This window comes from Harpia harpyja, chromosome 8 (genome assembly GCF_026419915.1).
Source record: "Harpia harpyja isolate bHarHar1 chromosome 8, bHarHar1 primary haplotype, whole genome shotgun sequence".
Lineage (NCBI taxonomy): Eukaryota > Metazoa > Chordata > Aves > Accipitriformes > Accipitridae > Harpia > Harpia harpyja.
The window spans coordinates 36,274,415-36,301,187 of record NC_068947.1 but is presented as its reverse complement, the minus strand read 5'-3'; the positions used below and the strand labels follow the sequence as shown (position 1 = coordinate 36,301,187).

The 26,773-nt window shown below is 48.3% G+C and overlaps 2 protein-coding genes across 16 annotated transcripts in view; one reads left to right on the top strand and one right to left on the bottom strand.

Moving 5' to 3' along the window:
* The window catches only part of BCL9 (BCL9 transcription coactivator), a 62,031-nt gene extending 52,924 nt beyond the window's left edge, over positions 1–9,107 (top strand). For 11 of the 12 annotated variants that reach the window (XM_052793886.1, XM_052793885.1, XM_052793875.1 and 8 more), the window contains 4 exons: positions 307–406; positions 846–3,075; positions 5,674–5,934; positions 7,283–9,107. In XM_052793886.1, coding sequence (XP_052649846.1) covers positions 307–406; positions 846–3,075; positions 5,674–5,934; positions 7,283–8,400 — 3,709 coding nt within the window. In that variant the 3' untranslated portion in view covers positions 8,401–9,107. The remainder of the gene's footprint in view (positions 1–306; positions 407–845; positions 3,076–5,673; positions 5,935–7,282) is intronic. The other variant, XM_052793884.1, reaches the window with a different exon arrangement.
* A 4,372-nt stretch (positions 9,108–13,479) lies between these two features.
* Positions 13,480–23,329, bottom strand: ACP6 (acid phosphatase 6, lysophosphatidic). 4 transcript variants are annotated; one of them, XM_052793895.1, is made up of 10 exons: positions 23,126–23,329; positions 22,128–22,256; positions 21,904–22,034; positions 21,172–21,251; positions 20,276–20,363; positions 18,531–18,663; positions 17,696–17,796; positions 16,248–16,343; positions 15,889–16,054; positions 13,480–13,675 (listed from the first exon to the last, which is right to left on the bottom strand). In XM_052793895.1, the coding sequence occupies exons 1-10, from the start codon at positions 23,294–23,296 to the stop codon at positions 13,583–13,585; spliced, it is 1,188 nt and encodes a 395-aa protein (XP_052649855.1). In that variant the 5' UTR covers positions 23,297–23,329; the 3' UTR covers positions 13,480–13,582. The 4 variants fall into 4 exon arrangements, with proteins under 4 accessions (XP_052649855.1, XP_052649856.1, XP_052649852.1 ...); XM_052793896.1 differs by lacking the exon at positions 13,480–13,675 and adding an exon at positions 13,703–14,994; XM_052793892.1 differs by lacking the exon at positions 13,480–13,675 and adding an exon at positions 15,405–15,583.
* Between the last annotated feature and the right edge of the window lie 3,444 nt (positions 23,330–26,773).

Sequence of the window (26,773 nt, the reverse complement as noted above, 5' to 3'; positions counted from 1 at the left end):
CCTCCAAGGTATGTGTGTTGGATGTTTTTGGGTTTGGTCTTTTTTTTTTTTTTTTTGCAAATGCTGGTAGATGCTGTTTTGCAATCCATGCAGTGAGTAGCAGCCAGGATGGCTTAAACTGAGACATGAACCCTGAATGCTGATGAGCTTGTAGGTGTAAGCATTTTTCTTTTGCTACTCATCTAGAGTGAAATATGTGTGGTTAAGTCTTTCTCCCTTCTGCCAGCTGAAGGATAGAAGGGAGGGTTGTTAAGAAAAATTGGTTCGTAGCTTCAACTGGATATGTGCGTCTGTCTGTCTTTGCAGGGCTGCAGAAGCTGTGCTGAAAGGACAGGTGGAAACCATCGTGTCCTTTCATATCCAGAACATCTCAAACAGCAAGGCGGAACGAAACACTGTACCCTTGGTAGGGAATACCTGCATGTGGGTGGGAAGGGAAATGGTAAATGTGCTTGTCTGTGTGTGGTTCAGAGAGATGGATGATTATTTACACTCTGAAATAAGTTTTAGGGTGGAAAAGAGAGAGACAGTTGTTGTTGTTCTAGCCTTCTGCAAATGTCTTGGATCATCCAAAGAAGAGCTTAAGTCTTGCAATATTTGGGTAGTGTATTTCCAACCTATTGCTCATGCAGAGCTAGCACAGAAGCAAGGGGTACCTGCTGTAATGCTTGAGCAAAATAGGTTTCTGCATGGCCGAGATGCTGCTCTGTAATTGCTGCATGAGGGCTACCCTTCCTTGCAAAGTGTGGGCTGTTGGGGTTGAGACAGGACGTTTCATTTGCACTGCTGCTTATTTGACATGGCTGTAAGAAAAGTGAGTGACGGTGTGTGGCTTTCTCTTGCAGAACCCCCAGATCACTGCCCTTCGGACTGAACCCAAGCCCCTGCCGCAGCCCCAGCCCCCCACTGCCCAGGATCAGAACCCTCCCCAGAATGCTAAAATGCAGCCGACTCCACCCGTGTCAGCGCCGGTATCCAAATCCACTGGCCCCCCGTGTCCCATAGATCAGGACAGTCCCGGTGTGGAAAGCAAAGTCATGTCTGTGGGCAGCCCTGCCAACTCTACCCCATTACAGACAGAAGGATTTGGGCAGAGTTCGACCCCCAATAATCGAGCAGTTAGCCCAGTTTCCCAAGGTAGCAATAGCTCTGCTGCAGACCCCAAAGGTCCTCCCCAGCAGGTGTCTGGTGGGGACCCATCCAATTTGGGTGAGAATCCAGATGGACTGTCACAGGAGCAGCTGGAGCATCGAGAGCGCTCATTGCAGACCCTGAGAGACATACAGCGCATGCTCTTCCCTGATGAGAAAGAGTTTGCGGGAGGGCAAAGTGGGGGGCCACCCTCAAATGCTGGGGTGCTGGATGGTCCCCAAAAGAAACCTGAAGGGCCGATACAGGCCATGATGGCTCAATCCCAAAGTTTAGGCAAAGGGTCAGGGTCTCGGACAGATGGAGGGGCTCCGTTTGGCCCTCAAGGACACAGGGACATGCCTTTTTCCCCAGATGAAATGGGGCCACCACCAATGAACTCTCAATCAGGACCCATAGGCCCAGACCACCTGGACCACATGACTCCTGAGCAGGTGGCCTGGCTCAAGCTGCAGCAGGAGTTTTACGAGGAGAAGAGAAGAAAGCAAGAGCAGGTGGTTGTGCAGCAGTGTTCACTGCAGGACATGATGGTCCATCAGCACGGGCCTCGTGGGGTGGTCCGAGGCCCTCCCCCTCCCTACCAGATGACCCCTGGGGAGGGCTGGGGACCTGGGGGTCCAGAGCCCTTCCCTGAAGGCATGAACATGTCGCACTCTCTGCCCCCCAGGGGCATGGCCCCTCATCCCAACATGCCCGGGAGCCAGATGCGCCTGCCTGGTTTTGCAGGAATGATGAACCCTGATATGGAGGGCCCCAGCGTCCCGAATCCTGCCTCCCGGCCTGGGCTTTCGGGAGTTAGTTGGCCAGATGATGTGCCAAAAATCCCAGATGGCCGAAACTTCCCTCCTGGCCAGGGTGTCTTCAGTGGCCCTGGCCGAGGGGAGCGGTTCCCCAATCCACAGGGCCTGCCCGAAGAGCTCTATCAGCAGCAGCTGGCTGAGAAACAGATGGGCCTCCCTCCTGGCCTGAACATGGAAGGCATCAGGCCTGGCATGGAGATAAACAGAATGATGCCCTCCCAGAGACACATGGAGCCTGGGAACAACCCCATCTTCCCTCGCATGCCAGTGGAAGGGCCGATGAGCCCCTCCAGGGGGGACTTCCCGAAAGGAATACCCCCACAAATAGCCTCTAGCAGAGAGCTGGAGTTTGGGATGGGCCCTGGCAGCATGAAGGGGGACATGGGCATGAATGTCAGCATGGGCTCCAACCCACCCCTGGTCCCTCAGAAGCTGAGGGATGCAGGAGTTGGGCCAGAAGAGATGATGAAACTGCGCCCCGGTGTCTCGGAGATGCTCTCCTCTCAGCAGAAAATGGTGCCGCTGCCATTTGGGGAGCATCCGCAGCAAGAGTATGGCATGGGTCCCAGGCCTTTCCTTCCCATGTCTCAGGGCCCAGGAGTCGGTCTCCGAAATCTCAGAGAACAGATTGGGCCTGACCAAAGGACTAACAACCGGCTCAGCCACATGCCGCCACTACCTCTCAATCCCACCAGTAACCCTAATAGCCTCAACACTGCTCCCCCTGCGCAGCGGAGCCTCGGCCGCAAGCCCTTGGATATCTCTGCAGCTGGTCAGGTGCATTCGCCAGGGATCAACCCCCTGAAATCCCCCACGATGCGCCAGGTCCAGTCTCCCATGATGGGGTCTCCCTCGGGGAACCTCAAGTCCCCTCAGACGCCCTCCCAGCTGGCAGGAATGCTTGCGGGCCCCACTGCCGCAGCTGCCGCTGCCTCCATTAAGTCTCCCCCTGTCTTGGGGTCTGCTGCTGCTTCTCCTGTCCACCTCAAGTCTCCGTCTCTCCCCGCACCTTCTCCCGGATGGACTTCATCTCCAAAGCCTCCTTTGCAGAGCCCTGGGATTCCCCCGAACCACAAGGCATCTCTCACCATGTCTTCTCCAGCCATGCTGGGGAACGTGGAGTCGGGTGAGTGCCGCCTCTGCTAGCCAGATTTGGCTCTTTGGTTTGCATCGCATTACCCCGAGGTGTGCAGCAAGGAGAGGGAGGAGGTTTCTTGCAGAGTGGCAGAAGCTAGACAGCGCTTTGCCTGTGTGAGGGAGGCTGTGCCGAGGGTCTGGTGGGTGGCTATGCGAGTGGAGCACAAGTGCTTTTCTTCCTCCTGCTGTATTTGTGGGTTTGCACCGTGCCTCCCATGTGTCAAGATGAGGGCTGGTCACTCAGAGGACATGAAAGTAAAAGGGTGGGGTCAAGAGGTGTGAAAAGATGTGGGGCGTTGATGGGAGACATCTCTCCTCAGAGGGGTTTTTGGCTGTTCTGCCATAGCTCCTGGTGATTGTAGCTTTGTGGAGAAGATCCCGCTGATGTTATGAAAACACTTTGAGATAAAAGGCTCCTACAAAGGCATACTGAGCATAGTTAGCCAGTTCTGTATCTGGGTATGGTTCAGGCATGGTTAGCGCTTTCTAGGTTTACCACCACAGGCAGAGAGAAGTGCTAACATTTGTTCAGGCCTCAACCATTTTGGAGAGAGCTAAACACCACCGTATGTAGCGTGCAGTAGCGTGCTGGAGCTCTGCCATGGCTGGCACCCCGGGTTGCAGATGCTGGCACTGCCCTATCTGCTCCCGAACGTCTCCGGGCCGTTGGTGGCACGCCTCTGCCCTCTCCTTCCTGCTCCCAAAGCCTCCCGGAGCTCACCCCGGAGCACGTTCGCCCCTCCGTCCCCGGGAAGGTCTCCTGGCCGGCAGAGGAGCCGTTTGCCCACGTTGCCCTCTAGTGCTGCTGCGGGAAACAGCGCGGTGGCCGGGACGTGCCTGCCGGGGCCGGGGGACCGGCCGTGGCGAGGAGGGTAGCACCTCGCACCAGCTGTCGGGATTGCTGGCCGGGTCTCTGTGCTCGGGAGGAGAGCCGGGATGTTGGTGTCCGTCGTGGCTGCTGAGGCTGTGCCAAGTACCGACGAGTCAGAACCAATTGCTTTAGTCTGTGCTTAAGGTTGTGCTTAACGAATGCATTTACACGCAGCTCTTCCAAAGCATAAATGTTTTGGCATTGCAGGATTTTTGTATTGTCTATTCTCCTTTCCTTTTTCTGGGGGGGCGGGGCTGAGGAACGTGCAGTGAATTTTCAGTGGCAGTACAACTTCGGTTTAGCATCCTTCCTTCACATGTGGTCTGGGTAGCATGAAATTAATCGGTGAAGAACAAAGGAGATTGGTAGTACAGTTCAGTTATTTCTAGTTTTGGGAGAGCAGAGGATAGTGTTAAGCTGGAAAGCTGCCCAGCAGAGAAAGACCTGGGGGTGCTGGTTGACAGCCGGCTGAACATGAGCCAGCAGTGTGCCCAGGTAGCCAAGAAGGCCAATGGCATCCTGGCCTGTATCAGAAATAGCGTGGCCAGCAGGAGCAGGGAGGTGGTTGTTCCCCTGTACTCGGCACTGGTGAGGCCGCACCTCAAGTACTGTGTTCAGTTTTGGGCCCCTCACTACAGGAAAGACATTGAGGTGCTGGAATGTGTCTGGAGAAGGGCAACCAAGTTGGTGAGGGGCCTGGAGCATAAGTCTTATGAGGAGCAGCTGAGGGAACTGGGACTGTTTAGTCTGGAGAAAAGGAGGCTGAGGGGAGACCTTATCGCTCTCTACAACTACCTGAAAGGAGGTTGTAGTGAGGTGGGTGCTGGTCTCTTCTGTCAGGTGGCTGGAGGTGGGACGAGAGGAAATGGCCTCAAGTTGCAGCAAGGGAGGTTTAGGTTGGATATTAGGAAAAATTTCTTTACTGAGAGGGTTGTCAGACATTGGAATAGGCTGCCCAGGGAAGCAGTTGAGTCGCAATCCCCTGGAAGTGTTCAAAAAGCGCGTAGACAAGGCACTCCAGAACATGATTTAGTGGGCACGGATGATGGTTGGACTCAATGATCTTGAAGGTCTTTTCCAACCTAAATGATTCTATGATTCTAATAGGTGCAGAGAACACTTCCTTAACTGGAATGAGCAGTAAATATGTGTACATAAAACCTGAAATGAAACATAAACAGGGAGTTTTACTTGTAGCTGCATCAGCAGCTAGTCAGAAATCTGCTCGCATGTCTCAGCATATCTGCTACAGCTTTCGTTCTGCTGCCTGTGCCTTTTGTGCTTGTTTGCCTCCTGAAGAAAAAGGGAAAGGAGTTACAGTTGACATTTGGTGGGTGCAAGAACAATTAATTGACTATAGATTTTGATTTTTATGACTAGACCTGGTACCTAAGTCTATCTTCAGTGTATGGAAGTTGAATAGTAGGATTTTCAGATTTACCTGATAATTCTTCATGTGGATTTGTAGAGGCTCAAGGTAGTTCCAGTAGAAATGCAGAATGCAGGATAACAAATGTTAACTATCTTAACCAATAGGCTTATTTTTCTGGTTACCTTTCACTGGCATTGACTGCGTTAGTCAGATGGTCTCTTGCAATAAAAGGGATTTCTAGTTTTTGAGCTTTCTAGGAGAAAAGGGTGAGATTTAAGGAGAAAAATAAGAAGGAAAAAAAAATTAAAGTCTCTTTCTTTCTCTCTTTTTCTTTTTTTCCTAAGGTGGTCCACCTCCTTCCACAGTCAGCCAGTCTGCTCCTGTGACTCTCCCTGGAAATCTTCCCTCTAGCAGTCCTTACACAATGCCACCAGAGCCGACCCTCTCCCAGAATCCCCTCTCCATTATGATGTCCAGGATGTCCAAATTTGCCATGCCCAGCTCTACACCGCTCTATCATGATGCCATCAAAACTGTGGCCAGCTCAGATGATGACTCCCCTCCAGCACGTTCCCCAAACTTGCCACCTATGAACAGCGTACCAGGTAAGAAACTCAAAGAAATATAAGCCCACACTGTTAGGCAATACAGTGAGGGTGATTTTTATGGAAGCTTCATCAAATGAAGATGGTGAGAGGGGAAAAACCTTGAAGAATGTATAGCCATGGGTTGTTTTTGAGGAAGACAGTTGCAATTCTCTGAAATGAGGGGATAGAAATTCTTGCAACCAGTTTTTTCTGTCCAGAAAGTGTCTAATCTGGAAAACCCTTATGTGTGGGAGAGATTTCCCCTCAGGCAGACTGGAATTACTTGTGTGAGTGAAGGCTGCTCATGAGAATAAGGGTCAGACCTACAACATGTTATCCAGAGGAAACCATTCTTCCCCTGTCTTAAGGCAGTGTCATAGAAGCTTCACAAGTTGTTTGGTTTTTTTGTGGTTTGTTTGTTTGGGGGGTTTTGGGGTTTTTTTTTTTTTTAGACTGAATCCTCTGGTCTTTTCCTGGGTTTTGTGGATTACCTTTGTTAAAGAAGAGATGTTAGAGTGCTTTCTCAGAACATACATCTTTTCATATAGGCAATGTGTAATGGCAGGCAACCTCAGCTAGGACTGAAGGAAAGTGTCCTGGTCTCTACCTGAGAGAGTTAAAGGAAAATAAAAAAATATCCTTTTGGGCTGTCTTGTGGATGAGCATGTTTATCTAAGTCCAATGCCTGCTGATAGCTTAATGTTCGTGGGTACATATTTAATACAAAAGTAGGCTGTAGCCCCTCTACCCAATTGAATTAACATAGTTGAAAGAGGGGATGAGTGGATGTTTCATGACAGTGGCAATTGGTAATGAATTCTCCATGAGTTTACCTGTAGCTTTGCTGTCTGTTTCATGCAGTAATGATCAGAGTGGCTGAATATACCTGGGGAAGCTGGCTAATTGAGTAAGTTAATGATGACAGCTCATTAACCTCATTGATCGCTGCCTCCTAGTCTTACGAGGGTTACCTGATTTATTGCCTCTTGCGTTTTGAAAGGAGATTCAGTCACTTCCCAGTGGACAAGTGTCCATATGCTGATAATCTGTCACAGACGTGTTTGTTACTGCCTGTGTCATCTAGACTGCCAGGAAAGTAGGAAAGGTGTGGGTTGGACTGAGATTCTACTTAGAGAGCAGGCTTTAGTCACTTTTTGATAGGGCAGTGACAAGCCTAGGGAGGCAGCTGTGCAGGTGGCATCCATTTTCTGATTAAAATAACATTTTCCAGAGCCACTACTAATGTTTTTTTACTAGCACGAAATTTTTTGTGTGTGTGTGCGGACTTGGTAACCTGCAGAATGCTCTCTGATAGCTTTATTATTATTGGCTGTTATCTAAATGTGATTCCTTATTTCTTCCCTAGGAATGGGCATTAATTCTCAGAATCCTCGAATTTCAGGTCCAAACCCAGTGGGTCCAATGCCAACCCTTAGCCCAATGGGAATGACCCAGCCTCTTTCCCATAACAACCAGATGCCCTCTCCAAATGCTATGGGACCCAATATACCTCCTCATGGGGTCCCCGTGGGACCCGGCCTGATGTCACACAACCCAATGATGGGGCATGGTTCCCAGGAGTCTCCAATGGTACCTCAAGGACGCCTGGGCTTCCCACAGGGGTTCCCTCCCGTACAGTCCCCTCCACAGCAGGTGCCATTTCCACACAACGGGCCCAGCGGTGGACAAGGCAACTTCCCAGCGGGAATGGGCTTCCACGGAGAAGGACCTCTGGGGCGTCCTACCAACCTGCCCCAAAGTTCGACAGATCCAGCACTTTGCAAGACTGGAGGCCCTGGCGGTCCAGACTCCTTCACTGTTCTCGGAAACAATATGCCTTCGGTTTTCACTGATCCAGAGCTGCAGGAGGTGATCCGTCCTGGAGCCACAGGAATACCTGAGTTTGACCTGTCCAGGATTATCCCATCGGAGAAGCCTAGCCAGACACTACAGTATTTCCCTCGTGGGGAGGTGCCAGGCCGCAAGCAGCCGCAGGGTCCTGGGCCTGGGTTCTCCCACATGCAGGGGATGATAGGAGAGCAGACCCCAAGGATGGGACTAACATTGCCTGGCATGGGGGGCCCCGGGCCAGTGGGAACTCCAGATATCCCTCTTGGGACGGCTCCATCCATGCCGGGTCATAACCCGATGAGACCACCTGCCTTCCTGCAGCAAGGCATGATGGGGCCGCACCACCGCATGATGTCACCAGCACAAACGGCGATGCCTGGCCAGCCCGCGCTAATGAGTAACCCCGTGGCCGCTGTGGGCATGATCCCAGGCAAGGACCGAGCCCCTGCAGGGCTGTACAGCCACCCGGGCCCTGTAGGGTCACCTGGTATGATGATGTCAATGCAGGGCATGATGGGACCCCAACAAAACATCATGATTCCCCCCCAGATGAGGCCCCGAGGTATGGCTGCTGACGTTGGCATGGGAGGATTTAGCCAAGGCCCTGGAAACCCAGGGAACATGATGTTTTAAGCTGCTACCATAAGACTGGATGTTCTGATCCTTGTCAAGATGAGATTCCAAGTCCTGAGGGCTTTTTTGGGAGCTTCAGGAGTACAGTTTGGCCATGCAATAGGTGAAAAGAGACCAGAGGACGCTTTGGGAAATCTCGAATGTATGGAATTACCTGAAAAAAAATTATTCATTTTAACAGGTTGTTTTTTTTTTTAAGATTTATTTTTTAAAAATTATTTTTGTGGACTTGGGTATCCTGTGACGGCACCTGCTTTGAGAATCTGTAGCTGTATTTTGAGAATTGCCATTTGTCACAAGTTGCACCATTCTCTGTATGTTTACGTCCTTTGGACTGGCTTCTCCCAGGACTCTCGGTTATTTTTGGGGTTTTTTGTGTACTGTACTATATTGTAAAAGGGATTTTAGCAGAGACTTTAGTCTTTGGGGTGAGAGGAGAATGGGATTCTAGGCTGTTTACTTTAGGTGGAGAATCCATCTTCAGAACTTCGGACTATTTTCCTTCAACTCCAATGTATAGAAAAACCAAACTACGACCTCAGAGCAGAGTATTAATGAAAAGCACAAAAAGGAACTTAAGTTCAGTGAGGGGAATCTTTTAAAAGAAATAAATAATAAGTTAAGGACATATTTTTCAAATTATGGCGTGCTGTCCAGCACCTTCTGTCTCTCCCTCCCACTCTTTATTAAATAGGCTTCTCTCTCTCTCTCCGTCCCCCTTCTGTCTTCTCCTATGGCAGCTGCAATACATTGTGTTATTTTGGGGAGTAAATCTAGGAGAGCCTCTCCTCACGTGGGGACTCTTCCCACTTTTAGGAAGGGGCTGGACTTGGACACTGTTACATCCTACAGTAGTCTCTCTCACTGTTTCCTATTCTCCTTTTCTTAGAAACCCCAAGTGATTTTATTAATGTGGGAGTGGAACAGACACTAAAAGTTACCCAGGATTTTTTTTGTGTTTTTTTTTTTTTTTCTCCCCAGCGTAAAACGTTCTGTGTAACCTCCATTAAATTTGGTACAAAACCACTCGCCAGGGCTGTGGTGTCAGAAAAATAAAATATATTGTTTCTTACAAAAATGAACTGTCGTCTTTATCCAGTCCTGTGTTTCTATGTACATCAGACAGCTGGCCAGATGACTTTTGCTCTTCCACATGATCACAGCCAGCCTAGAGGCCAGATGGGGGGTAAGCTTTGGCAGCTCCTAAAAGTCTGGTCTATAGGCAGCTGCATGCTTCTTGCAAGGCACTTCTGTTTGCTTAATCCTGAACTGAGCTTGTTTTTCCTCGGAGTGAGGTCTTATTTCAGAATGCCCCAGGGACGATAGTTACAGTCTTTCTTCCTCAATTTGTTGAGGGTCAAGGAATAGATGAAACTTGTTGTCTCTGTCACGTCTTCCTGGTGATTGCAGCAGTACAAGGTACGTGGTTTTAAGCTTTCCCTAAGCAGCGGTGTCTGTCTGCTGAGCGCCGGAGTCCAATGCTGTGTGGGGCCCTGGGGTTGTGTGTCCCCCTGGGGGCTTTGGATTGGGTAGGGTCTCTGACTGCCAGCGCTCAGAGGCTGAGATAGTGGGGAAAAGATGAACTTAAATAAAGGTAAGAGAGAAATCGTCAGTGAGCAGATTTTTATCACGACAACCCTGCTGGGTAAATTGTTGCTTTGCTGCAGTTTTCATCGATCGCTTCCTAATCCCCTGTCTTTTCAAACTTGCCTTTTGAGAGAATTTCAGCAAGAAGGTTTTATGGTTTTGTTTATGAGGATTGAAAGACTGGATGCTGAAACACAGATTAGGAGTTGAGCCCCGCTCCTGGAGAAGACCAGGATGAACCAGATGTGGATCTGTAGGGCAGGGTGTGGGCTCTGGGGCTGTCTGCTTTCTGGTCCCCCAGCACTGTATATGGAGTGTGTTATCTCTGTTCTTCCTTCCACTTACTGTTACTTGAGATTATTTCAATGAATAGTTTCCTCAAAGGGCTGGCTATTAGTGTGAAACTTCATGTGGAGAATGAGTATCTTTAATACGCTTGTGCGTGAGAGTTTTTCAGAGTTAACTGGTCCTTAACAGGTGGATAAAGAATTGCTGTCGGTGGCTGGCTTACCAAAGAAGTTTCATTGCTAGTGTTACAGAATGAGTGAAGCCATGCACCGTTGGAGGCACGCAAGCCTCAGAGCCTTCTGTTGCCTGCTTCCAAATTCACCTTTGTGCTGTCATGCAAATTTACAATGATTTTGGGTGAGAATTACTCTTTTGACAAAGTGTAGGATGTATGTTGCGGTGCTTCCCTCTAACAAGACAAGCAGCATGCCTGAAGCACGGGCTTGTCAAGATTTTGGAAAGAGCTGACAATGACACAGTATGTGTTATTTCTGTAGAGTGGAGTTACCTCTTCTTTAAATGGTTGCAGAGCTCCCTTTTGAGGATCTTGCATGGGAATTGTCACAGTGCAACCTTTTTAAGTGTTGCCACTTCTGCCATGACTCCTGACTGTTTTTACCATGTTGAACAAAGCAAACTTCTTTCCTGACATAGAAATAACCTGGAGGGTTTGGGGCTTTTTTTTTTTTTTTTTTTTTAACATTCTTTCTCAGTGCCTCCTATGCCTGTTGAGGTTATTTTGAATAGTAAAGGATTTCAGGTAACTGCAACTTATTCTAGAAAAATTAGCATAGGGGATTCACTGTTTCAAAGCCACTTGGTAGTGAAAGGATACATTTTAAAGATGCTGGATAATTAAAGTTCCTTCTGTGTCTGTCTAACTGAAAATGGTGGCATTTAGTATCTTAACAAGATTTTTTCCTACAGAAAATGCAGAAGATATGGATTCTCCTGTGTCCATGTAGGTGCACTTGACCTCATTGACGTTGCCTGGTTTGCAGCAGCTGATGGACAAGAGATGCTAATGCCTTGGCTGGCTCTGATGAGAGAAATGACTCAATAGATGTAGACTGAACTTCTTTGTTTTGCTCTGATTCTACTTCTCCCCTTTTTGCTTTGCAAATGAAAAAGCTTTCTAGCTGCCAGGTTTGCAAATTCACCTTGGGATCTCTAAGTCAGGCTCTGTTCTTTGCTGCTTATTTATAATCAATAGTAACTGTGACTCAGCTCTGGTAGTCATGGTGCAGTTGAAGATGGAAAGTGGGGTTGCCATTTTTAGTTTTCTTCCCCTCCCCCTCCCCGTCTTTTTTTTTTTTAAACCTTCAAATCATCCTCCTCCACCTTTGTTTGAAAGAATGAAATAGACTTTATTCATACATGCTTGGCTGCTCTTCCTCTCTAGTAACATGGGAGGAAACAGTCTGCTGTTCAAATTATCTCATCCCAGATGGCTGCGCAGCCGGAGTGCGGAGAGACTTAAAAGGTAAACCCAGCAGATGGTGAACTTCTGAAACGCAAAGTAATGCGCCTGCTAAATCAAAAGTTTAAAATATTTGAAATCTGTTTGTTTTAAAGTAGTAGACTGTTGCAAACAGGTCATCTGTGAAGTACACTGGCAGTTTTAAGCACTGTCCAAATAAACTCAAGCTTTGTACCTGTATCATGGACTAGCTAATCTACCAAAGAACATGACAAGCCAGCCTTATGAGTTTAGTCCTGACCCTTCCTAGTGGTATCTGATGGGTAGCATTTCAGAAGACAGACCAGTATGTGGAGATCTAATCTGCATCAGTCTTGGTTGGGATTTGAATGCTGGTGGTGCTTCTGGTACAATACATGTATCCTGACTTTGAGTAGATGCGGGTGCCTGACTCTTCCTGAGGGTAAGTGTGAATCCTAAACACACTTCCTAGACTGTTGGAACACAGCATTTGTTGTGCCACTGTTGGGGCTATTACAAATATGGTAGACACGGCTTAAATTTGTGGTGCTTGGTATGCTGACCATCTACTGTGCTGGTTTTCATTCTGGTGGCAGAAAAGGCTATGTTTCATTGGTCGTGCTCTTCTGCACTCATGATGGTGAATGCTTTCCTCGTGTAGCCTTGGCAGGCTGTTGGCTGAAACCTGTTCTCTATTTTGATACTTCTCGAGCAGAAATGATCCATGTTTGATATAGGCCTGTATTTAGTAGAGCGCACTTCACTGTATCGATTGGTAGTAATTCTTAACCTAAAAAAGGTAAGTTGTCTTGCATATCTGCTGTGTCATCTTTCTGGCGAGGTGACCTCTAATTGGAAGATTTTTCAGTTTTTAGCCAGTTCATGTAGTTTCCAATCGTTTCTGTTAATGCTGTTTGTTGTGGTAGATATGCAACACCTAGCTTTATCATGCTCTTTCCTGATAATGCGCTTTAACCTTAAGCAGAGTGTTCTTCAGGCCTTAAAAAGACCCAGACTCCTAGCTTTATGACGTTGGGTTTATTGACAAATATACCAAGCTCACTATCCTCTTGATCTCCTTTTGATTTTCAACCAGCAAACCTTTTGTGCTGAGAGATGTAGGTCTTCATGACTCATTACATGCTCAGGTTTTAAGCTTACGATTGATTTTGTTTGAGTCAGAGCATGAAGCAGGAAAGAAAAGTGATGCTGTTTTGTCTGGGATACTGGAAACTTTAAAAGATGTTTTACATGAGGAGAAAACAAAACCCTAAACTTAAGTTGACATCTTTCCTGCCAATTATGTACTATACTAACATTGCCTTAAATGAAACATACTATACAAGGATAGGTTTGCAATGCAAAATGGAGAAAAAAAAAAAAAGTCTTTTAGGCTTAAGTTGAGCAACCTGCGTTGACTACATTGGACTAAAATAGCAAGGGAGGCAGACTAATTTGGGTTAGCAGCTCCAGCTCAAGTTTGAGGGAACATGAGGTTGAACTTGTTAGCTGCTCATGTCAGCAGTTCTCATATTAACAGCCCAGGGTAAGAAAGTTTTTGGGTTTCTTTTTCTGTCCCCTGGGATTTTGTGTCTTTCCCAGTTCTTGCAAAGAGCTAGCCTATTCATGTAAATGCACTGGTTCCTTGGGAAGTTGTTAATTTCTGGAAATTTTTATTCCATGTTTTCAGAAATGCCACAGCTCTTCTATGTTGTGTTTGCAGTTCAGCACTTCCCACTTACCTGTGTCCTTTAGTCTTAAAACTCTTCCACTGCCCCACCAATCCTCTTCTGCTGTCATTATTTACACTAGTTGAGGTCAGAAATAACTCCTCCATACTGTGGGCCACGACTACCATGGAGTCGCTCAGTGGGATGAGACCAATGGATGGCCCAACCACTTCCGCACCAAGGGGGAACGGTAAGGCCGGAGCGGCGCACAGAGGGCACTGCAGAAGCCCTGTAAGAGACAATTATGAAGTAACCTGTTCCCAGGGGAGGCTTCTTCCTAGCCACTGCTAAGAAGCTGGCCTGTTTTTCTGAGGTCTTCTGCTGTTACTGAATGTATGTTACCCTGCTTAGAGTGATATGATTATTTTAATGGTGTGAATGCAGTGCCCTTTAACAATCTTAGGTGCACTAGGACAGCTCATGCTGCCAAGTTCTGTGGGTCTTGACTGTGTTGCAATTTTTAACCTGGTTGCTGGTCAGTTTTGCTGGGAGATGCTCCTAGCTCTTGTTTAGGAGAAGGTATGTGAATTCCCCCTTTGTCTACTGGTATGGCCAAAGATTCCGATACTGTTCCCTGATACCCCTTTCCCAAGCAGTCCATGCCTCACAAATAACTTGCAATCGTATGCCTAATGTTTCCATTGCTGTTCTCCAAATACTTTACACTGTGCATGAGAGCTTGATTAGAGCAGAACACGCTGTTCTTAAGCAAGGGTAGGCCATTGATTTTTATATAATGGCACTATGGTTTTAGGCTGTATAAAAACTTGATGGAAAATAACAATGGTTTGTTTGCTTTTTTGACAGCTTCTAATAGCAATTCAGTGAGACCTCCAGCAATGTATTTAGTATTCAAATTATTCTGTTCACTGTGCGTGGTGTCAACATGTAATTGTGGTGGGGGCAGGCTAATGAAAGAGTAGAGGTAAATCCAGCCCACGCTTCTCGGGGAGAAGGTACTGTAGTGCCTCCAGTCACATATCTGTCAATGACTTCTTACATTAACATCACTGCAGTCTGTTTTCGCTAAGTGATAAGGGGTAATGCAGAACCAAAACTGCAGGGCCATTTTAATAAGTGGTCCCCCTACTTTAGCCTTTACATATCCCAAAGAAAGTAGGTCCGGATCCAAGTTTTATTTACTGATTGAAAAATGGGGATTTTGGCAACAATAGTGATCCTTAGTACTGTCTTACAGGAAAAAGTGTCATCATCTCAGCTAGAAGTACTTCTGTTGGCTATGCTGGTGTATTCCTGTTTCAGCAAGTACAAAACAGATGCAACGCTGCCCAGCGTAGCAGCTCCCCGGACTTCCTTTTTTAAAGCACATTAAGCAGAGTTCACTAAGAGTGCATGTTCTTGTACTTGGCCCACTGTGGTTGTTTTGCATGTTCACAGCAGAATTTCTGTAATTACAGGAGTGCAGTGAAGAGGTTTGGAGGCTCTCTGTCCCTTTGGAGAGGTTTTGTGTGCACAGAAATGCCCTCAAGAAGATGGGGTAGCTAAATGCTATGCAATTTGGGAGGTTCATCTCTCTGCAGAGCAACCCTCCAACATGACAAAAGAAAGGGAAAGGCACAGCAGCTTCTGCAGTTCACCATACATAAAAGCAATTGTTATGTCAAAGCTCTCAAGTCTGGTAGCACAGAGGAAGCTTGGGCTTCATCCCACAGTCCCAGCATATGAGGAACAGGTATGTTTTCTCTCATATTCCTGAAGCAGCAGGGCAATTTAAAAAGGTCTCTTCTCTCCCTTGCCATTTTCAGCCTCTCTGTGCTTTTGTGTGGCTACCTCAGAAGTGAACTCGAGCCATTCTGTTACACAGCTTCTTTCATCTTGCTGCTAACAGTGAAAAGTGACACTGTGCCACCCTGTGTCTGGTAGGAAAAAGTTCCCTCATCTAAAATACCTTTAGAATACGGAAGGCTGGCAGGAATATAAAGAAAAATAGTCAAAGATTGTGACGATAAACTAATTTTAATTTAAGACAACTTAATCATGAGGCAGTTTGCTGATTCCCCTCCATTTGGGAGCACAGGTTATTGTACTCCTCTGGACTGACTGAGTACTGTGAGAGAACTTCCAGAAATTCTTTGAGTGGGCAGAGACCTGCTCTACATCCTTTCACCACTTGCTCCTGCAGAGGCAAAGAGACAAAATCACAGATCTCGTGCATTGCCAAAGCCCTTTTTTGCTGATACTGATGCATTCTGTGGCAGGAAAATACGCTAGTCGAGGCAAAGACACAGAGAGGCAGAGGTTCAAAGTCTTTGCCTAAACTCACACTAGATCAATAGCCAGATATCTTGGCTACCATGGATGTGCTGTAGGTGTCTTACTCTGTTATCTGGCTTGATGGCATGCTCGGAACAAGTCTTGCTTCACAGCTTTACACGCATGCATGGCAAAACCAAAAGCCCAGGATTTGTACGAGGGGCTTACCTCTCCATGGTAAGACATGCGAACAAACCACTCTTTGGACTGCCGGTGCTCATACAGTTCCAGGGTCACATCTGCAGCATAAGGTGGCCACTTGTGATCAAAGGTGCCCAGTGCCACCAGGACAGGAATAAGGGTAACGTCATGAGAAGCATAGAGAATGAGTTTTCTGATAAAAAGGGAAAAAAAACCCAAACCTAAAATGTTGGCTGTGCTCCTCCACAGACAGCCAGTAGCACTCATGCTTTTTCTAGCAGAGGAGTGCTCATTCTCTTTGCCCCACACATTCAACATCTTTCTGAACCAGCTTTTCACACTAACAGCAAGCCAGAATTTGTAACAATTAGAGATCTGCCCTGTACCTGGCCTTTTCAGCTGGAGATGAGGGATCTACTGCTTCTGTAATGTTCTTCTGTAAGGTATAGAAAAGGAGACCAACGCTCATCTGAAGAACTTCTCTATAAAAGAAGCAGAAATAAATCTACTAGGTTTTAAACTTTCAAATTAAATAATTTGGAAGAAACACCTGGGAACCTGCATTTCTCTTACAAATTGATAACATATATTGGGTGTAGCTAAGAACTATTAAATGTAATTCCTATGGTCACTTTTTATTTTGGCACTTGGCACTTGCATGGTCACCACAGATTTTAATGTGATTGCAGAATGTGTGTGTGTGGGGGTGTTAAAAAGCAGTCTCATGAGGTGTGGCCCACATAAAGGGAAATCTAGAAACTCCTTGATGTTTTCTATGCTATTTTGTTCCCTGTGTTGTGATTTTTGAATGCATGCTTTTCAGCTAGGGAAGATGACTGCAGCTGACTGCAAAACAGCAACTGAAGTGATTGGGCCCTTTGGTGGGAAGGGGAGGGGTGGGATTTGAGAAGGTGGTGGCTCTATTTAAAAATTAGTTTTTATCCCTGTATTGAACAAAGAGATCTTTAGACAACTTCTGGTGTGAAGAAACTCCCTCTACCTAATGAATACATCAGTGGAAATGGAGGATGAGTGTGACTGGCTCTCCTGGGTGTTGTGGGAGTGGGGGAAATCAGTCTTTCAGTACCTGAGATCCCTAACACAAGTTAAGGAAGAGGCTGAGGACAACTGCCCTAACAGAAAAGGCAGTCCTATACTACCACCTGAGAAGAGCTGGTGAATATGGCAGCTGCAAATGAATCTGAAAGGAAAACAGCTGCTAGGCTAGCAACTCAGCCACCTTTACAAATAATTGTGGAGGAGGCAATTAACTGCATGTAGCAGCAGATTCTTTTGCAAGTAGTTACATGTGTGCAGGGCCTGGCATCACCTTTTCCACTAGCACCAACACTTCTCAGCCCAGTTGTGCAGGTGCCATCCCTGGGATAAATTTCCCAGGTTGGAATTCAGATTGTAGTTGTGCATCTGCAAGGGCAGCCTCACCTGTGCAGCCTCAGGGTTCAGGCTGGAAGCATCTCCTATTCTCTTCTGCTTTTGCATTTGACACGGGTTAACTTAAACAGGCGTGGCAACTGAGGCATTCATTGCCTGCCTCAGTGGCTAACTCTCTCCATGACTGTCAGCAAAACAGGATGTAAGCCCACATCTTGGCCTCCTCAGTGTGGACTCCTTTTTCCTAGCTCATGTCCCTGACTCAAGGCACTGGACTGAGATGGCTGAGGCACAAACCTCATGAGGGAGCAGTAGCCTCTGGTGGGGGAATGCAGCAGATCAGAAAGGACTTCTATCTGCTGCAGTAAGCTGGTGCAGCTCATCCACCCTGGGTAAACCTAAGACAACCCCTAAGGCTGGAGGCATGGATACAGGTAATCACCTTGAACCATCTGCCAGAAGGAAAAGCAGCGAGTCAACAGATCGACGCTCAACTGTCTGCTGAAAGTTCTTCAGCACAGGGCAGCTTGGCAAATTGTGCACCTGGAAGGAGAAGATGTAGCATAACAATAGGGTTTGACCCTTTCTGAACACAGCCTGAAGACACATGGATGACTGCCCACAGAAAACAGCTGTTCATGTAACAGCATTTGTGCTACAGTATTCTACTATGGTGTTCATGTGAGGAGTTCTAGGAGGTTTTAAATATACAGACTTGCTCCGTCCACCAAAACGATGGATGTTTCTTCTTGAGGATACATTTCTATGTGAAGGGAGTATCATGCCTTGAGCTATTCAACTGACAGCCAGACCAATTACCATTAGCTCCAGCAAAAAAGAGGTACTAAGAGGGGTACAAATATGCCCCGCTCCCTCCCAGTAACAGAAGCAATCTGGCTCATGGGTAGTATGCTGGAACCTGGATTAAGATGACTCTCTTATGTGCTGACTGCCAAAGGAGGGAAAGCACTTTGTAATGGGGTAAGCAAGGCCCAACTGCTCTCTTAGCTGTACTTCATTACCCTTGAAAGAGATACTGGATTTCAAGGTAAGAACATAAATACTGGAGATGAGTCTTCATCCATCCTAGAGCAAGGCTGACTCCACATCTTGCTTTTTAAAAAGGCCATGCTATTTCTATAAACTTTCTGGATTGCACAGAAAGGTACTGGGGAATCCACTGGTATCAGTGGGTGTTGGCACTCCGTGATTTCCTCCATATGCATGGTAAAGGGATGTTTCTTTCTGTGACAGTGCAACAGAACTGCTCAGCTCACCTGCTCAGCAAGAATGTTATCAAGGAGGAGAAAAAAGTCCACAGACTTATCACCATCAATACCCATCTTCTCCTTAATTGTTTTCAAGTCATCAGAGATACCTGGCTGTTGCAGAGCATTCTTCAACTTACGCCTGTCAGGGAATTAAGAAAACAACCCAAAAACTTTTCACACATCAAACTTCCTGTCTTTTGGGTTTTTTTTTTTCATGACCCCAGCCCAGTGGAGTTGTCTTACATCATTGAGGGGTAGAAGAGAAGCACCACAGGATACTGAGGGATTCTTGATATTGGGAGTCTAAGTTGCAGAGTGGATGGACGCTGTGTCTAGATGTCAAGGATCAGAGCTGGCTATCTGCACTCACAGAGGTGAGGGAAAAAAATTAAGATGAGGTGTGAACACCTCAGAACTGATTCCCATAAGCAAGGGTTGTGTATCAGTTAACAGATCTAGTCATACTGGAACAGCACAAGTCTGTGTCTTCAGGGAGCAGCCTTTACCTGCCTCATGAAAGAAAAAAGGGTAGAAACTTTGAACTGGTTGCTGTATGGTGTGGGAAAAGGGAAACACCTAGATGCTCACTTGCAGCTTAAACTCACCTCTCACTTTGTTAGAAGCCATTTGTCTCTTTACACTGTTTAAAATTTTATTTTTAAAAGTTTAGCTGAGAATATCCATGCTGGCCATGTACTCCAAGCAAAATATGTTGCATAGGTTTTGTTTTCCCTGACCCTGATCTGTTGGGGAGGAGGTGGGAAAAGTTTAAGCTTGCTTTTTATTTTTTTAGGAACAGCTCTAGTTTCTGTTTGAAATCAAATATGCTGGAAGTTCTGGCTTAGGTAGCCTGTAAGCTGAGGCAGTGCTTCTTACTGCAGCTTAAAAAAAAATTCCACCTTGATGTGGTCACAAAATGTGCTCATTTGGTGGGCTGAGGGGGAGGGAGCAGAAGAACTTGCAGTTTACTCCCTTTTTGGACAGTTGATGTTACCAGAGGAGGCTGAATGTACTGCTTCTATGGGCTGTCACCTCACCACTGTCAAGAACAATCCTTTGCCTGCAGAGTCAAGCATTATATAATGAACTTTTGCAAGTGAATTCTGACAACTCTTGAATTTTGGGCAAAAATACGCTAATGTATAATCCAACCAAACTGTAATACATTTGCCTCTCTTGTTCAGTTTCCACCCCATGCCCAACCTGGCACAGGCATTTAGAGTACTTGACTCTGCAAACATGAGTGTTCTTTCTATGTAGGATGTTCCTTATTTTGCTTCATTAGTCTTTGTTAAATGTGTCAAGGCTGAGTATATTTCAGTTTCTTCAAGGTACAAATGTGACAGGAATGTTGTAATAACCCCCAAACCAGAAGCTGAATATAAAAAGGAGGCCCAATATGTTCACACTTGAAAGGCTTGTTAAGGGATGTAGATGACATTAATTCTGCCCTGCAGCAATGCCGCAGAATAGCTGTACATTAGCTAGTAATGAGTGTTTGCTAGACATAGACTAAATTAAATTGGTTTTTCAAGAAAAAGTTTCTATATTTTTTTTTTTCCTTCTGGTGCCACTGCTTGGTATATGACTCTGCTCACCAAGTATTTTATACAACTAGATAGCCATTCCAAAAGAACAGTAAGTGGCAGGGGAAGAAATTGGGAAATGGGAAGAAAATGTACTGTTTTAAATTACTACTGCTGAAATGAAACAGCAGTGAAATCATATGGGGAGGTATGGCTGGCAATTACCTGCTCAAGCATTTCAGGCGCTGGCAGTTGTGGTAATTGGGGTAGAGGATTTCAGAGCTTGCTTCATCAGTGACAATGACAACAGATCCTGTGGAACGAGAAGGAAGCTTCTGTGATCACTAGTGCACCTGTGTGTCTTTAGACTGCTTTAATCACTCCCACAGTCTTTGTGCTCAAGTCCATTGTTGTCAACTAGCAATTCCCCCCGAGCTATCACCTGTTAACACAAGCCACTGTGCTTGTTTCTCTGCACACAGCATTTAATTCCACAGGGATGTCTGCTGTGCACCTTGTAAAGCTTTCTAGTTGTGTATTCTTTTTTTGTAGTGTTTGTATGTGCCAAAAATTAGTTTCTGTCGTGAGCTGTAAGGAGCTCTAGCAAGTCACTTCTACTATTTGTTCCTGGAACTAAACAGGGGGGGAGCAGAGCTGACATCTTCAAAACTCAGAGCCTTTTTCTAGGACATACAAGTAGTTGTCAACTGTAGGATACAGCTGAAAGTTACTCCAGATACTGAACTTTTAAAGGATTTTGGCCAAGATACTTGGGTTTCTCTGAGAAACTTTTTTCAGATGTGCATCTTGTAACCATTAGACCTGAAACTTTTTGCCCTCTTGATTCTGAAGTGGGTTAATGCTAACCTCCTCAGTAGGTCTGAAATTGCAGCATTCATGGCAACAGATCCAAGCTGAGCACCAGCAGAAAGCTACACAAAGAGAGGGAGCAGGTGACAAGTTGACAACACGTAGAACCAGGAGAGCATGGGGAAGAGGGCCAGGCGCAAAGAACCAGGGAAGAAGTAACAACCAGAAGCCAGAGAGAGTTGAGATGTGTGAGGTGTGCACGTCTAGGGAAGACTGAGAAAGGAAAGGCACTGGTCAGAAGTCTCCCCAACCTTCTTTCTGTTGTTGGTACAGCCCAGCTAGCAGGCACCGTGTGGACTCCAGATTCCGGAAAATATTAGTGGAACGGATGCTGAAAGAGAGAAAGCAGTTTGTGAGGTAGCACTTTTTCTTTCACGTGGACGTGGCTGCAGCTGGGGAGGACTTGCTGGAACTGAAGGTTCTGCTTTCACTGTGGCTTTGGAAACCTGTGGTGGGATTCATCTTGCCTCGCTATAGCTGTCTTAAATAGACACCTATTATCTGAACTGCCCTTTAACTTCCCTTCAGAGACAGTGGAGATAAAGTTGGCACTTCTCTAGTGCAATTTTTCTCTCATCCTAAACCAGACACTCCCAGCATTACTGATGTGAGCAGCAGGGGTGTGCTTCATCTCACTGAACTTTAGCTTATTTAATCTACAGTGAGTTAAATTGTGCTCCAGAAATACCTGTTTCTCTTCACTCACCATAAAGGTGCATAATAGCACTGTCAATGGCTAAACCTAGGTGAGATGAATCTGTCCCTTACATCACTCTCAGGACTGCTGGGGAATTGGATGCTTTGTGTCATGAGTGAGTTCTAGTACAGGGCTGTGCAGGCTGAGCAAAGATGAAGGCCCAGGGACCAGCCGGTCCGCTATAGGGTGGAGAAGGGTATGCTGGTCAGAAAGTTTCCCTTGCACAGGGCTGCTTGTTAGGAGGGAGGAAGCAAGGGAAGGTCTGAGAGGGAAGCGAGAGACTCACAAGACCTCAGCAGGCTTAAATGTTGGTGAGAGAAAGTTGGCTTCTTCCACATAGCTTCTCCTCAGCCTTTGCCCCAGGGCAAACATCTGCTGCATCCCTACTGTTGTCAGCTGTCCTGCAATTGCACCACCCTAAGTGCAAAGAAAAGGAAGGGTCTCCAGTGGAATACGGAAATAAAGAAGTCTACAGAGGGAACACGAAACCACCACAAAATACAGCCTCACCTTGAATGTGGTCTTTTTGTATTGCTCCTCATAAGGTGAGGGAGGCCGAGGTCCTCCATTTAGGTCAGTCACCATGTAATCAAACTTAGTCTGAGCAGGCACATCTAGAAGAGTGGGATGCCATTCCACCTGTTTCCAAACATACAAACAAACAAACAGTGCTTCAGTGGAAAATGAGGACTTTCAAGAGCATTAAACCAGTGCTGAGCTGTTACTGTGTGCTGCCTTGCCAATACCACAACAAGGAGCCAAAGAGAACTGATCTCTTCATACAGCATGTACAGAAATGACAGCAGTGCTACATCTTGGATTTGCTGATCGGCCGTGCATCATGCACAGATGATGTGCATGAAACGCAGCACTTGCTTTCCTCCCCTTACAGGAGAAGAATCTCTAGGAAATCTCTGTTGCTGCTATTTGTTACTCACTGAAAAGCTTCTTTAGCAAACTAGCAGAGCTAGTATCTGCCAGCTCAAGAGGCTGCCTCGTTGGCAGCTATGGGGAGACAGACCAATCGCAGTAACACCGAGGCAAACAAGTGCACGTTTGCCGAGTATCTGCTGTAACGTGCAGTGCTGCGGGGAACGGCTCAGCACCAGGCGTTAAAAACCAAAGTCCCCGGGAGCAGCAGTAACTTGTGTTATCGCCAGCGGCCCCGGCCCCGGGACGCCCCTCCCCGCGTCCCTCCTCCGAGGGCTCCCTGCAGCCACACCGGACGTCGTTCCCTCTCCCGTCGCCCGTCCCGCCAACAGGCAGCGGGACCATGCTATCGCCGTTCCGCTTTAACTCCCAAATTCCCATGTTCTCCCCGAATTTACTCTCGGTAGGGCCTTGGGAAGGGGCGGGGGGGAACCAACCCATTTACAGGCTGGCGGAAGGGAGGCGGCAGCCCGGCGGCGGGCAGCCGGCCGGCTCGGGGCGAGGGCACCAGCCGCAGCCCCGCGGGCTGCCGCCACCGCTCCGCAGCCCCGGCCGCCCGCGCCCGTCCCGTTCCTCACCGGCGCTGCCCCCGGGAGGGGCCGCAGCGGGGTGCGCGCCCCGTGCCGGAAGACCACCTGCACCAGCTTCAGCTCCAGGTCCCGCCGCCCCGGGGCGGCCGCCGCTGCCCGCCGCCGCTGCGCCCACAGGGCCAGGCCGCCCAGGAGGCCCAAGCGCGTCCCCCAGCCCATGGCGGCGGCGGCGCCGGCCGTCACCGCCGGCCCCCGGCGGCACCGCCGCGCCGGCCGGGGGCGCGGGGACCGACGGGAAGCGGAGTCCCCCCGCTGGCTCCGGAGAGCGGCGAGGGCCCGGCGGCGAACTACAGCTCCCAGCGGGCGCCGCGCCTGACGGGGAAGCCGCCGTGAGCAGGCGCGCGGGGCTGGGCGCGGCCCCGGGGAGGGGCGGGGCCGGGCCGGGACAGGTGGGGCTCGCGGCGCCTGCGCCCTGGGGCCGTCCGGCAGCCGCGGCCCGCGGCCCCCGGCCCCGGTGAGGCAGCGGGGTTCGTCGCCGCCTCGTCGAGGGGGGCAGTGCTGTCAGACCGCCGGCAGGCCCGCCGGCCGCCGCCGCCGCTCCTCTCTGTCTTTATTCGTTCTTTTTTCCGTGGGGAAGCGGCCAGGTGGGCGCTCCCTGCGGGCTGACTGACTGACTGGCTGGCTGCAAGCGTGCGGCTTCCCGGGAGGGAGGAAGCCTTCTGGGTTAGGGTTTTTTTTCCCCCCTTCCAACTTTTCCTCCTGGAGGCACGCTTGGCGTCGGGAGTGGTGTGTTCGGGCGGAGGAGCCCGCCCCAGTGCTTATCGGTGGATGGAATCTAGTAGGGAGGGAAGAGCCTGCGAGGAGGGAGAGAGTCCCCGAGTTCCTCCCCATCTGGTTGCTTGCGCCCTCCTGTTAACTGCCCTTGATGAGGAAGGAAGTTTTGGGGAGGGGAGGATGTTGCATTCGGCTCAAATCTCGTATGGGACCAGTCACTTGTGCACAGCGCTTCGGTCTTTAGTCGGCCCGTGTGGATGTGGCATGAGCGGCGGGAGAAACTTCCTTCTTGGAGTTCCCTCTGGTTCACGTGTTAATGGCGACGTTTTGCTGAGGGAGGGCCCAGCTCTGCTCCTTACTCCTGTAGCTTGTTTCTTTCCCCACCCGTACTTGGTTGCCCCGTTTACCTCACCAGCAAAGGTTTGTAGTTGGGGCTAAATGTGGCAATGGCAATTTGTTTGTTGTTCTTGTTTAAGTGAGGGCTTTCTCCATCGTGTGTTTGCTAAACAAGGTCTTTTTCAGTTTGGATGCCCAGGTGCAGGCACCCTGGGAAGGGAGCAGTGGGCATTGACTGAGTCGTATCTGGCCTCTCGTTCCCACCACAGCTTTGGGAGCTGACGCAGCGCTGGCATTGCTGGGCCGGGAGACGAGCTGCAGCAGTGAGGCGGGTGAAGGCATGGCCCCGCCATGTAGGTAACCTGGTTTTACCTGGAGGGGCTCAGGGTTGTCTGTAACGTTGGAGCTGCCTCTTGGCATCCCCCAGCAGCACTCGGCGAAGCTGTCCCAGGGTGAATGTGAACCCAGTGCCTGGAGGTGCACGTTCCACTCCTCATCTCTTCAAACCGTTGCTTCTTGTTTCCTGACAGTGATGTGGACCAGTGAGTCTGTACAAATTCAATGCTATTCAGCATCCTTTTACCATGGTAGCTAATAACTTTGACATATGTGAAAGCTAGAGAGCTGTGCATTCATGAAGCCTTTATTGGACATCATAAAGCAATCACCAGGTTCCTGTCTCCTTGGTTCCTATGAACCTTCTGGTTCAAGACTTGGTGGTGATGTCACTCTGGCATAAGTAATATTTTTATCAGGGAATAAGCAGTTTGCTTGTTCCTTAGACCACATCTGCTTGACTTGGACATATTAGGGATTCCTGTGCTCCCCCTTGTCTGTCATCCTGTCTCCTTATATATGTTACAGGTTCCAGTACTTCTTTCCTGTAGGTTTGGATCTCTACTTTACCCAGGACCTCTTTTATGCCCCCCCTTTCTTCCTACTTGGGCTGATGGTCCTTGGCACCCTCCTTTTGCTGGTTACTGTTGTCCTCTGTCTTCCCCCCATTTCTCTTTACTCTTTCAAGATGTCACCATTTTAAAACTCTCCAAGGAGATCAGGGGAAGTTTTACAGAAATTTGGGATGTTGATGGAAGCTGACAGTTATTTTACTGTCTGTTAAGATCAGTTCTTTAACTTGTCCATATACAATTGCAGACCTGACTACACTGCACTCACTATCTCCCTCTTTCCCATTTTCCCACTTGGAAGCGGGTGCTGTCTGTTGGGAGCTGGAGCGCTCCCTGAAACACTGGAACTGGTAGATCGTGGTCTTTGAAAGGTAGCGCACCAGAAAAATGCTGTGAAGACTGGGCCAGAGAGGGTGTCTACAGTAAATGAGGTCTTCAGGAAACCTACCAAGTGGAGATTGCTGCAGTGAGGCTTTGGTGTCTCTGGGGCCTCATAAAATGCCTATGGTTTCTTACAAGGGTAAAGGAGTCCCTTCTGTGCTTCGTTGCTGCCCTACTCCGGAGCATTCCTTCCTCTGGGGAGGGTCTTGCCTCTGTTTCTAAGATTTTGATTTTCTGCTTGGTCTGAAACTTGAAGGTCTGTTGCCTGCCTGGACTCTGAACTTTCTGGTGTCTGTATGATTCCTGCTGCGTTTCCTTTGGTCTATTGTCAATGGCATGCCATGGGTAATGCAGAGCGTGAACACCAGAAAGCCATACCTAACACTTAACACTAGGACTGACATCACGGTCGCTGGCCTGGCATCAGCAGCTCTCTACACTAGCAGAGACCCTTTGCTTGGCCCCATTGAATTCAAAAGCTCAGCACCTACAGTGGGTGCTGGCAGCCTGCAGGCTGTCTGTGCTGCCTGGGGCCAGCTGGGACAGTGAGGATGAGATGACACAGTGTCCCCATCCCCAGCATACCCTCCTATCCCATCTACCTCTCCCTGGTTCCCAGTTGTCCCGCTTTCCATTTTTTTTGCTGCAGGCAATTAAAGAAATCCTGGAAAGAGAGACAAGATTGTTTCCCGTGAGGTTGCCCCTGAAAGAAAGAGAAGCCCTGTGTGGATACACGTGGCATGGGTGCCATGCTGATATCTAGGCTGGGAAAGAAGCTCAGTGCAGGCTGAAAGCACATGCCTGTAAATGTCCGCTTGGCAGACCCTGGATTGCCTGCTCCCAGGGGGACCCGCTGGAAACTCATCTATGACCCGTGTCACCAGAGCAGCTCTGTGCTTGTTAGACTTTAAAGGCAAGCTTCCTCAAACCATTCTGGAATACAAATACCACGTTACAGATAGAAATCTGTGGCAAAGACAACTGAATAATTTGCCTTTTGTTGGGAGGAAGACCTGGTGTAGAAACCAAGTTCCTTGAGTATCAATTCTGAGGATGCCTTCATCTGTCTCCTATGAGCAGTACCCAGTGTTGATTCAAGCAGAGCTCACAGGACCTCTGGTTGGAGGGGTGGTGGCAGGAGGCACCAGAGGAGTGACAGGCAGCTGCTGCATGCAGAGAGCAGGACAAGGGACAAGGGTGAAGGAGCAATAGGAGGGAGAGGATGGTGACTGGCACCAAGGCCAGAGGGAGGAGCTGCTGCAGGTGGTGAGAGGTTGACCCAGCCACCAGGGACGTG

Bases quoted from the DNA above. Each gene is read 5' to 3' on its own strand.
- ACP6 (XM_052793892.1), bottom strand. From the start codon at position 23,296: ATGGGCTGGGGGACGCGCTTGGGCCTCCTGGGCGGCCTGGCCCTGTGG. The intron at 22,257-23,125 runs GTGAGGAACGGG...GTTTGGAAACAG, and splicing joins CCCTCCCGGGGGCAGCGCCG to GTGGAATGGCATCCCACTCT. The intron at 16,055-16,247 runs GTACAGGGCAGA...CCTTTTTATCAG, and splicing joins TCTCCAGCTGAAAAGGCCAG to AAAACTCATTCTCTATGCTT.